At 45.2% G+C, this 13050-nt stretch overlaps 1 protein-coding gene across 5 annotated transcripts in view; it reads left to right on the top strand.

Annotated features, from left to right (window-relative positions):
- The window catches only part of FAM13A (family with sequence similarity 13 member A), a 255579-nt gene that overhangs the window by 120341 nt on the left and 122188 nt on the right, over positions 1-13050 (top strand). For all 5 annotated transcript variants that reach the window (XM_077277080.1, XM_077277061.1, XM_077277089.1 and 2 more), the window contains exon 9: positions 9412-9575. In XM_077277080.1, coding sequence (XP_077133195.1) covers positions 9412-9575 — 164 coding nt within the window. The remainder of the gene's footprint in view (positions 1-9411; positions 9576-13050) is intronic.

The following is a 13050-nucleotide window of genomic DNA, read 5'->3' as shown; positions in this document are numbered from 1 at the left end:
TCAGGACAAACTGGGCAACAACTGTTGGGGTCCAATTTCTCCTGTTACCCTTGCAAAAATAAAAAATTACTTGCTAAAACATAATTTTTGAGGAAAGAACAATTATTTTTTATTTTCACGGCTCTGCGTTATAAACTTCTGTGAAGCACTTGGGAGTTGAAAGTGCTCACCACACATCTAGATAAGTTCCTTCGGGGGTCTAGTTTCCAAAATGGGGTCACTTGTGGGGTGTTTCTACTGTTTAGGCACATCAGGGGCTCTGCAAATGCAATGTGACGCCCGCAGACCATTCCATCAAAGTCTGCATTTCAAATGTCACTACTTCCCTTCCGAGCCCTGACGTGTGCCCAAACAGTGGTTTACCCCCACATATGGGGTATCAGCGTACTCACAACAAACTGGGCAACAAATATTGGGGTCCAATTTCTCCTGCTACCCTTGTGAAAATAAAAAATTGCTTGCTAAAACATATTTTTTGAGGAAAGAAAAATGATTTTTTATTTTCACGGCTCTGCGTTGTAAACTTCTGTGAAGCACTTGGGGGTTGAACGTGCTCACCACACATCTAGATAAGTTCCTTGGGGGGGTCTAGTTTCCAAAATGGGGTCACTTGTGGGGGGTTTCTACTGTTTAGGCATATCAGGGGCTCTGCAAACGTAACATGATGCCCGCAGACCATTCCATCAAAGTCTGCATTCCAAAACGTCACTACTTCCCTTCCGAGCCCCGGCATGTGCCCAAACAGTGGTTTACCCCCACATATGGGGTATCAGCGTACTCAGGAGAAACTGGACAACAACTTTTGGGGTCCAATTTCTCCTGTTACTCTTGCAAAAATAAAAAATTCTGGGCTAAAAAAATATTTTTGAGGAAAGGAAACACATTTATTATTTTCACGGCTCTGCGTTATAAACTTCTGTGAAGCACTTGGGGGTTCAAAGTGCTCACCACACATCTAGATAAGTTCCCTTGGGGGTCTAGTTTCCAAAATGGAGTCACTTGTGGGGAGTTCCTACTGTTTAGGCACATCAGGGGCTCTGCAAACGCAACCTGATGCCCGCAGAGCATTCCATCAAAGTCTGCATTTCAAAACGTCACTACTTCCCTTCCGAACCCCGACGTGTGCCAAAACAGTGGTTTACCCCCACATATGGGGTATCAGCGTACTCAGGAGAAACTGGACAACAACTTTTGGGGTCCAATTTCTCCTATTACCCTTGGGAAAATAAAAAATTCTGGGCTAAAAATCATTTTTGAGGAAAGAAAAATTATTTTTTTATTTTCACGGCTCTGCGTTATAAACTTCTGTGAAGCACCTGGGGGTTATAAGTGCTCACTATGCATCTAGATAAGTTCCTTGGGGGGTCTAGTTTCCAAAATGGGGTCACTTGTAGGGGAGCTCCAATGTTTAGGCACACAGGGGCTCTCCAAATGCGACATGGTGTCCGCTAACAATTGGAGCTAATTTTCCATTCAAAAAGTCAAATGGTACGCCTCCCCTTCCGAGCCTTGCCGTGCACCCAAACAGTGGTTTACCCCCACATATGAGGTATCGGCATACTCAGGAGAAATTGCCCAACAAATTTTAGGATCCATTTTATCCTGTTGCCCATGTGAAAATGAAAAAATTGAGGCTAAAATAATTTTTTTGTGAAAAAAAAGTACTTTTTCATTTTTACGGATCAATTTGTGAAGCACCTGGGGGTTTAAAGTGCTCACTATGCTTCTAGATAAGTTCCTTGGGGGGTCTAGTTTCCAAAATGGGGTCACTTGTGGGGGAGCTCCAATGTTTAGGCACACGGGGGCTCTCCAAACGCGACATGGTGTCCGCTAAAGATTGGAGCCAATTTTTCATTGAAAAAGTCAAATGGCGCTTCTTCCCTTCCGAGCCCTGCCGTGCGCCCAAACAGTGGTTTACCCCCACATATGAGGTATCAGCGTACTCAGGACAAATTGGACAACAACGTCCGTGGTCCAGTTTCTCCTTTTACCCTTGGGAAAATAAAAAAATTGTTGCTAAAAGATCATTTTTGTGACTAAAAAGTTAAATGTTAATTTTTCCCCTATTTGTTGCTTCTGCTGCTGTGAAACACCTGAAGGGTTAATAAACTTCTTGAATGTGGTTTTGAGCACCTTGAGGGGTGCAGTTTTTAGAATGGTGTCACTTTTGGGTATTTTCAGCCATATAGAACCCTCAAAATTACTTCAAATGTGAGGTGGTCCCTAAAAAAAATGGTTTTGTAAATTTTGTTGTAAAAATGAGAAATCACTGGTCAAATTTTAACCCTTATAACTTCCTAGCCAAAAAAAAATTTGTTTCCAAAATTGTGCTGATGTAAAGTAGACATGTGGGAAACGTTATTTATTAACTATCTTGTGTCACATAACTCTCTGGTTTAACAGAATAAAAATTCAAAATGTGAAAATTGCGAAATTTTCAAAATTTTCGCCAAATTTCCGTTTTTTTCACAAATAAACTCAGAAATTATCGACCTAAATTTACCACTAACATGAAGCCCAATATGTCACGAAAAAACAATCTCAGAATCGCTAGGATCCGTTGAAGCGTTCCTGAGTTATTACCTCATAAAGGGACACTGGTCAGAATTGCAAAAAACGGCAAGGTCATTAAGGCCAAAATAGGCTGGGTCATGAAGGGGTTAATTAAAAAAAAAATAAAAAAAAAAAATGGCATTTTTCTGCACCAGAGAGGGAAAGCCAGCGCTTGGAGGTTGATGTTTACAGCCTAGAAAGGGGGTTAATACCCATGGATCTTCCCAGGCTATGAATATCAGCCCACAGCTGTATATGTAGCCTTTACTGGCTATTAAAATAGGGGACCCCCCAAAAAAGCTACGTGGGGTCCCCCTATAATTAATAGCCAGAAAAGGCTATGCAGACAGCTGCAGGCTGATATTAATAGCCTAGGATGGGGCCATGGATATTGCTCCCCCACCCCCCGGCTACAAACACAGCTCTCAGCTGCCCCAGAAATGGCACATCTCTAAGGCTGGTTTCACATTTGCATTCAGGAGTGCTGCGGATGGCTGTGTACTTCCTCCCTTCTTCCTTCCTGAAGCTCCGCCTACTTCTGTATACGTCCTGCATTTCCCTGCGTACCTATCGTTAACATTGGGTACGCAGAGACATGCGTTGTATGCAGGAGCGTCCGCATGCGGCTATTTGACGTGTGCGGCGACCGCACGGAAATGCAAAATTTGATGGCTCCTGCAGTTCATCACTGAAGAGGTTGCCGGAGTTCGTGTTCTCACTTTACGGCAACGCTACTTGAGAATTTTTCCACGCAGCGTTGCCGGTGACAGCATGAACTTCATTGACCTCTGACGGCAGAGTGATACACTGCGGAAGGATACCTTCCGTCATTGTTTCACCGGAGGCCCCTGGAGAGATCTCCCGATGTGACAGCTCTCCATGGGAGATCGTCATGGCACACTCCTTATTAAATGGATTACATCGGAACAGGGAGTATATTGTTGGTTTATTATTTTATTTTTTTTACAGGTGATCGAGGGCGTTGGGGATTAGCTGTATGGTGAGTATGTAATGTATATGTATGTACTGTATGTTTGTTTGTTTCTTACACTTGAACACAATAGCCGGATGATGGGACTACTACTGTCCCATTATCGGCTAGCTGTCACTGTAGCAGGCATAGCCGGATGGGACTAGTAGTCCCATCGGGCGATGCCTGCCTACGTACAAACCCACACACAGACCCCTGCACACAGACACGCACATATTCACCGCACACACATAGGCTCCACCCACACACATTTCTCACACGCAGCTCCGTAGCAAAGCCGCAGATCTTTTTAAACCTGCGGTTTTGCTGCAAATTTGCCTGACTCAATGGAAGTCAATGGGTGCAGAAACGCTGCAGATCCGCAAAAAGAATTGACATGCTGCAGAAAATAAAACGCTGCAAATCTGTGCGTATTTTTCCGCAGCATGTGCTTCTGAATTTCCCATTGACTAACATTGGTTGTGCATTACACTGCGGATTTGATGCAATTCTGCGCGTCCAAAAATGCTGCTGAAACGCATCAAAATCCTCAACGTATAGTTGTGTTTTGTCTAATGACATGTGAGAAATGACACCGTGTAGCCAGGGCCACATTCATTGTATTACTTGATACTAATGCTGATAACTAGGGGCACGTTCAGCATTGTATTGCCATATAGTGCTGTGCAGCAGCATGCCCTAGGTTTAGTCATGAGAATCAGACTGACAGCTTCCCTTTAACCTGCCACAAACGCCTTTTAACATAAGAACAGATTAAAAGCACAGCCTGAGTTTATAGAATTACAGTTCTCCAGAGAAGCAGAATAAAGCACGTACGCACCATAGGATTGGAATAAAACAATACGGCATAATGTTTCTGTGAGCTGGCTAAAAATAACCAGATTTTCAAAGATTACGCATTGATGGCTGCTTTGCATTTGCTGATTGTTTCCGGCTTGTATGTCAGTTTTGTTCAGGGTACACAATGTTTAAAAGGCAGGAAAACCACAAGGCATTTGTCATGCTGCTGACACCAGGGCAGCCGTATATTATCTGGGACCCTCGCTGATTCTGCTTTATAGTTTGAGAAGAAAGCAATTCTGTTACTTGAAATCTGAAATTTGTACCCACAGATATCCTCACCATTTGCAGGCCTGATCTCTTACTGTGGGAGCCATTAGTGCATTACACTTTTATTTCTAAAGCCATGGATCACAGCTGAGGGCCATGTGCAAGAGCCACATGAGCCCCCCACCAACCAGCATATCCAGAATTAACCATTCCAGAGCTGCTCTTTGCAGTGGCTGTCTCCGCTTAGGACAGCAGAAAAGGGATTCAGTGCTGGTAACCTGTCGTGAATGTGTATTAGCCATGTACACAAGACTTGGATATTTTTTATCAACTCCTGTTGATTTTTGGTAGTGCGTGTTATTGGGAATATACCTAGTGGTCAAGGTCAGGGGTTACTAAGAACATCCATTGTAGCCTAGGACAGTGTAAGGTTCTGTGATTACACCCCCTAGGGTCTAGAGTAGTGATATTCCAGCGTGTCTCTGTAGACAGATCAGACACATGAGCCATACCTAAAGCCGATCACAGAGCCCCTAATACTGTCTGAGACCCTGTAAGTGATCTGGTGAAGTAGTGTCCATTAGACTCTCGTGGTGATACCTGTTCTTAGGGCAACACCAAATGGAGTGATTGTAGTGCTGCAACAGTTGGTCCCAAAACACTGTGGTGTTGTGGGTAAAACAACTGTTCACCTGCTAAATCAGGTGATTGTCTAATAAACCGTTAAACAAAATGAAGTCGGTGCAATAGAGCCACTCCTTTTGGCCTAAAACCTACTAGGGCTAGATTAGGCCCCTGCCTGCCCCCATGTTCAGCCGAAAGGGCTGCCCAAGCTACTGCATATGACTGCTCCTTAATCATAGTGAAAAAATAATTTCAAGGTGTGTACTACTAGATATGCCCTCATATGTTTGCTTTTTGACATTTAATAGTGGACCTTTGTACTCCTAGATGAGAGTCTAGAAATTGGAAGTAGCCATAGGGTTATTGCTGTAGACTGGGTGGATGCCTGCATTAAGTAGTATTTCCTGTCCCTACTATGTAAAAGAATTCTGCACCTTTCCCATCATTCTGTTGCATTGTGCTTTTCTTAGCTTTCCACAGGTTGCATGACACCAAAAACACAATGATATATTACTAGCTTTGGCCAGGCACTAACTTAACAGATCAGACCTGGCTACTCATACACGGCTGAGCTATCACGCGCCAGCTCTGCCAAACAAAACACCTATTGTGCATAGCAACCACTGATACTCGCGGTTCTCTGCACACGCAGGATATATGTCATTTTCTATACAATTTTCTATGATTTTTTAAATCTAGACATTTGCATTTTTGTTATCCTTTGTGATGAGTTTTTACTATCCTATACAAGTTTTTTATATATATTGTATACGGACCAGGGGAGTACTCTTCTGGGTGGTGACTCATTGTCTCTTTCATTCAGGATAATTTTTTTTATCTTATATGATCAATTTACCATCTTTATCCTGTTTGATTTATTGTTTTAGTAGACCTTTTGCCGTTCATATGCATACTGTTCTTTGTGGAACTGTTTAATAAACTCTTTTGTTATATGATATTATTCTAGTATAGCTCTATTATCTTGATTAGATAGGCAGGTTTTTTTTGGTTGTTTATAAAAAAAATTTCAGGAATCATATCATATATTTATAAATGGAGAAACTAGAAATTATGGTCAGGACTTTGACTAGGCCACTCCCATGTCTTAATTTTGTTTGTCTTAAAGGGAACCTGTCACCACGTTTTTGGAAGATGGGATAAAAATAGCGTTAAATAGGGGCAAAGGTGGGCGTTACATTAGTGTGTTTGTTATGCGTTTATTACCCACCTAAGTTGCCGAAATACCTTTGCAAAGTCTCCGTTTTCGCCTGTCAATCAGGCTGGTCTGGTCAAAAGGGCGTCTTGTCTTCCCCCAGATTTTGCGTAGTTTTCCGTTGGTGGCGTAGTGGTGTGCGCATGCCCAAGGTCCCGAATCCTCTGCCAGGGGATTTAAAAGAGCGCGCTGTTCGTTATTTCATTGGTGATCGGTGGGCGCGGCCATCTTCCTTTGGCCGCGCGTGCGCAGAAGCGGCGCTCTGCTGGCCGCGGCTGCAGGAAAATGGCCGCGGGATGCCGCGCGTGCGCAGATGGATATCGCGGCGGCCATTTTCCTGCAGCCGCGGCCAGCAGAGCGCCGCTTCTGCGCACGCGCGGCCAAAGGAAGATGGCCGCGCCCACCGATCACCAATGAAATAATGAACAGCGCGCTCTTTTAAATCCCCTGGCAGAGGATTCGGGACCTTGGGCATGCGCACACCACTACGCCACCAACGGAAAACTACGCAAAATCTGGGGGAAGACAAGACGCCCTTTTGACCAGACCAGCCTGATTGACAGGCGAAAACGGAGACTTTGCAAAGGTATTTCGGCAACTTAGGTGGGTAATAAACGCATAACAAACACACTAATGTAACGCCCACCTCTGCCCCTATTTAACGCTATTTTTATCCCATCTTCCAAAAACGTGGTGACAGGTTCCCTTTAAGCAGTTCAGAGGTGGACTTGCTGGTGTGTTTTGGATCATTGTCCTGCTGCATAACCCAAGTGCGCTTCAGCTTGAAGTCACAAACAGATGGTCGGACATTCTCCAAGATTTTTTTGTATACAGCAGAATTTATGGTTTCATTTACCACAGAAAGTCTTCCAAGTCCTGAAGCAGCAAAATAGCCCCCAGCCCATCACATTACCACCACCATATTTTACTGTTGGTATGATGTTCCTTTTCTGAAATGCTGAGTTACTTCTACGCCTGATGCAATGGGACATACACATTCCAAAAAGTTCAACTTTTTTCTCGTCAGTCCACAGAGTATTCTCCCAAAAGTCTTGGGTATCATTAAGATGTTTTCTGGCAGAACTGAGACAAGTCTTTATGTTCTTATTGCTCAGCAATGGTTTTCGTCTTGGAACTCTGCCCAGTCTTTTTCTTATGGTGGAGGCAGGAATACTGACCACCTTAACTGAGACAAGTGAGGTCTGCAGTTCTTTGGATGTTCTTGCGGGGGTCTATTGTGACCTTTTGGATGAGTCATTGAGGACATTTTGGTCGGCTTTGGTCATACCTGCCTTTTCAGCTTTGCCCATAAATTTTCAACAGGATTGCGATCAGGGTTCTGTGTAGATTGTAATGATACTATATATATATGTGTGTGTGTGTATATATATATATATGTGTATATATATATATATATATATATATATATATATATATATATATATATATATATATATATATATATATACACACACACACACACACACACACACACACACACACACACACACACACACACACACACACACACACACACACACACACCCAGGGAAGGACACTGCTGGAGAAATTGTGATGGTACAAATTTCTGTATTGGCAGAAACTGGATCACTTTTTGTTTCTACAGGAAATGATTTCTCACCGATGACCATCTGTTATGACAGATCTGTTTTTTAACCAGTTCTTGTCCAGGCAAGATTGCCCTGTTCCTCAATACGCACATATTCACAGTTTTGAGGCCTAAATTTTATGCCATTATGACTCGAGTATACGCCGAGGGGGCGTTTTCAGCACAAACAAGTGTGCTGAAAAACTCTTTATACTCGAGTATATATGGTAAATGCAAAACTGAAAACAAAGTGTCCATCCATGTTTGCACCCCTTGTAAGGCTATGTGCACACGTCAGGATTTCTTGCAGAAAATTCCTGAGAAAAACCTGACATTTTCTGCAAGAAATCTGCATGCGTTTTTGCCGCGGTTTTGCCGCGTTTTGACGCGTTTTTGGTGCGTTTTTTTTCTGGACATTTCCTAATGTATTTTATAGTGGGAAATCCGCAAAAAAACGCAAAATTAATGAACATGCTGCGTTTTTTACCGCGATGCGTTTTTTCGCGGAAAAAAACGCATCATGTGCACAAAACTTGCGGAATTCATTCTAAATGATGGGATGCATATTGTATGCTGTTTTTTTTGCGGTTTTATAGCGTTTTTATCGCGAAAAAAAAATCAAGCAACGTGTGCACACAGCCTAACAGTTTTTTTTTTTTTAACAAGTAATCTCATCTACTTCCCTGTAACATTGGAATGTACAGGATTCTAATTCTGTTTATCTTTTCCTTTTGCTCTAAACAGTACAAACAGATTGAAAAGATAAACTGACTGTGTGAACAGTAGCATAGTTTCTTTTGCATTGTTTTGTATGCATTACACCTCAGAATGTGTGCTTGTGCTACTCCATTTCTTTTTTCCTATGTGAAGCTGCAGTCTCCTGGTTCCTTGCTTGACTCTTCTCGCTTTCTTACAAGCTGTTTGTTCTGACTTGCTGATAAGCTTGTTGTTTGTATTTTGCTAGAGGTCACAGTGCCATGTTTCACTACAGCTGCTGATTTTCTTGCAGACATCTACACGAGTTAGGCTACGTTCACATTTGCGGTGTGCGCCGCAGCGTCGCCGCCGCAACGCACAGCGCAAATGTGAACACATGCACAACGCAGCTTTTTGCGCCGCATGCGTCCTTTTTTTCATTGATTTTGGACGCAGCAAAAATGCAACTTGCTGCGTCCTCCGCGACCCGACGCGGGCGCCGCAGGGACGCATGCGGCGCAAAAAGCAAGTGCACCGCATGTCCATGCGCCCCCATGTAAAATATAGGGGCGCATGATGCATGCGGCGCCGCTGCGGCGCCCGACGCTGCGGCGCTAGCCGCAAATCTGAACGTAGCCTTATTCATTTCTGTTTGCTTTAATATTTTTTTATTAGATGAACAAGTCCAATTCTGAAAAGCAACTGAAGGAAAATGAGCTTCCAAAACCAAAACCGTCGGTTGGAGTCCCTCAGTCAAGCATCCTACTGACAAACAGAACATCATCTCCTGAATGCAAAGACCTGGATCACTTACTTAGCAGCTCAGACTCCCTTCACAGGTTAGTGCATTTAGATGCTATAGAGTTGCTCTGTTGGTCAATTTGAGGTCTATTATCTTTTTTTTTTTTTTTTATTTTACTCACTTATACAGCCCCATTAATTCCACAGCGCTGTAGAGACATTATTGTCACTGTCCCCATTGGGGTTCACAATCCAAATTGCCTATCAGTATGTCTTTGGAGTGTGGGAGGAAACCGGAGTACCCGGATGAAATCCACGCAAACACAGGGAGAACATACAAACTCCTTGCAGATGTTATCCTTGGTGGGATTTAAACCCAGGACCCCAATGCTGCAAGGCTGTAGTACTAACCACTGAGCCACCATGCTGAGATAGTAGTGTTTTTTTTTCTATCTTTTTAAAGGGAACCTGTCACCCCCAAAATCGAAGATGAGGTAAGCCCACCGGCATCAGGGGCTTATCTACAGCATTCTGTAATTCTGTAGATAAGCCCCGATGTAACCTCAAAGATGAGAAATAGAGGTTAGATTATACTCACCTGGGCGGCCGGTCTGATCCAATGGGCGTCGCGGTCCGGTCCGGGGCCTCCCATCTTCTTACGATGTCCTCTTATTGTCTTCGCGCTGCGGCTCAGGCGCAGGCGCACTTTGTCTGCCCTATTGAGGGCAGAGCAGAGTACTGCAGTGCACAAGCTCTCACCTTTCCTGGCGCCTGTGCACTGCAGTACTTTGCTCTGCCCTCAACAGGGCAGACAAAGTACACCGGAGCCGCAGCGTGAATACAAGAAGAGGACGTCATCATAAGAAGTTGGGAGGCCCCGGACCGCGACGCCTATCAGATCGGATCGCCCCTGGGTGAGTATAATCTAACCTCTTTTTCTCATCTTTCAGGATACATCGGGGGCTTATCTACAGCATTACAGAATGCTGTAGATAAGCCCCTGATGCCGGTGGGCTTAGCTCCTCTTCGATTTTGGTGGTGACAGGTTCCCTTTAAAGGGATATTTGAAAGATAGTAAGTTATTCCTGCGTTGATTGGAGCAGAATTGTGCATAATGCAGAAAACAGACCACAGTGTGTCTTCTCCAGCAGTCCTTTTAAATGGAGCAGAAGTTGTTGAGTATACATTCCTGTTATGTTCAAGATGGGCCAGTTCCCAACAGTTAGAGCCCCAGCAAGTAAGTTATCTTGTATTCTATGGCTAGGGTATAACTTAATCTCTGGGAATAACCACTTAAAATTTCAAAGGTCTCTGCATGTATTATTATTATTATTATTATTATTTATTGTTATAGTGCCATTTATTCCATGGCGCTTTACATGTGAGGAGGGGTATACATAATAAAAACAAGTACAATAATCTTAAACAATACAAGTCATAACTGGTACAGGAGGAGAGAGTGGTTTGTGGAAGTATTCACCCACCTTGGCATTTTTTCTGGTTTTGCTACCTCACAACCTGCAATTTCACGTAAAATGAACTACCGTATTTTCCGGCGTATAAGACGACTGGGCGTATAAGACGACCCCCCAACTTTACCAGTTAAAAAATAAAATCTTCTTAAAAGTCGGGGGTCTTCTTATACACCGTATGTCATCTTATAGGGCCGGTGAATATGTGCCTTTTGGGGGGGGGAGTGATCCTGATGACGACGAGGGGGCGTCTCACAGGAAAGTGAGTATCCCCCATTACCTTATCATAGCGCTGCAGCGTGGGGTCTCTGTGCTGGGAGCGGCGGCTGCTGTGCTGTGGTGCGGCGGCTCCTCTTCTGCAGTGTGGGGCCTCTGTGCTGTGGGGTGGCGGCGGCGGCGTATCTTTATGCAGTCGGGGCTCCTCCGGCATCTCATTAAAGCCTGGAGGCCCCGCCGGCAACTCCATCGGTACAATGCGGTGGCCTCCGGGAAAATGGCCGCTGCTCAGGTTCAGATCTCGTCCCGAGATCTCGGGAGACGAGATCTGAATCTGAGCAGCGGCCATTTTCCCGGAGGCAGCTCAATAGGTGCGATGCGGTGGCCTCCGGGAAAATGGCTGCTGGGGGCTGCGCATGCTCAGATTCAGATCTCGTCCCGAAATCTCGGGACACGAGATCTGAATCTAAGCAGCGGCCATTTTCCCGGAGGCCACCGCATTACACCGATGGAGTTGCCGGCGGGGCTTCCAGGCTTTGAGATGCCGGAGGAGCCCCGACTGCATGAAGATACGCCGCCGCCACCGCCCCACAGCACCAGAGGCCCCACACTGCAGAAGAGGAGCCGCCGCACCACAGCACAGCAGCCGCCGCTCCCAGCACAGAGACCCCACGCTGCAGCGCTATGATAAGGTAATGGGGGATACTCACTTTCCTGTGAGACGCCCCCTCGTCGTCATCAGGACCACTCCCCCCCCCCCCCACCCACCATATACACCCGGCATACAAGGCGATTCCCGGCGTACAAGACGACCCCCGACTTTTAAGAAGATTTTCAGGGGTTAAAAAGTCGTCTTGTACGCCGGAAAATACGGTATTTCATTTAGTTCATGTAAAGAACATGCCTACACCTGTGAACATTTGGTTTTTTTTTTGTGAAGCAAACAAACAAATGGGACAAAATAACTGAAAACTTCAATGTGCATAACTATTCACCACTCTATAATCAGTACTTTGTAGAGCCTCCTATTGCGGCAATTACAGCTGTAAGTCGCATTGGATAAGTCTCTATGAGCTTTCTACATCTTGCTCTTGCTCATCATTCCTCAAGGGAAAACTGCTCCAGCTCCTTCAAGTTACATGGTTTCCTCTGGTGATCAGCAAACTTCAAGTATGACCACAGACTCTCAATTGGATTAACCCCTTCCCGACCTTTGACGCCACGTAGGCATCATGAAAGTCGGTGCCAATCCGACCTGTGACGCCTATGTGGCGTCATGGAGGGATCGCGTCCCTGCAGATCGGGTGAAAGGGTTAACTCCAATTTCACCCAATCTGCAGGGACAGGGGGAGTGGTATTTCAGCCCAGGGGGGGTGGCTTCACCCCCCTGTGGCTACGATCGCTCTGATTGGCTGTTGAAAGTGAAACAGCCAATCAGAGCGATTTGTAATATTTCACCTATGAAAATGGTGAAATATTACAATCCAGCCATGGCCGATGCTGCAATATCATCGGCCATGGCTGGAAAACCTAATCTGCCCCCACCGCCACCGATCGCCTCCCCAGTCCTTTCTGCCCCGTAATGTGGTCCGCTCCCCTCCGTCCTCCTGTCCGCTCCCCCGTCCTCCTGTCCGCTCCCCCCGTGCTTCGATCCGCCCCCCCGTGCTCCGATCCCTCCCCGTGCTCCGATCTCCCCCTCATACTTACCGAGCCTCGCGGTGTTCGTCCGTCTCCTTCATGGACGCCGCCATCTTCCAAAATGGCGGGCGCATGTGCAGTGCGCCCGCCGAATCTGCCGGCCGGCAGATTCGTTCCAGGTACATTTTGATCACTGTAATAGGTTTTATCACAGTGATCAAAATAAAAAAAATAGTAAATGAACCCC

This window comes from Ranitomeya variabilis, chromosome 1, assembly GCF_051348905.1.
Source record: "Ranitomeya variabilis isolate aRanVar5 chromosome 1, aRanVar5.hap1, whole genome shotgun sequence".
NCBI lineage: Eukaryota > Metazoa > Chordata > Amphibia > Anura > Dendrobatidae > Ranitomeya > Ranitomeya variabilis.
The sequence above is the reverse complement of the archived record's forward strand: the minus strand, read 5'-3'. Positions and strand labels throughout refer to the sequence as shown.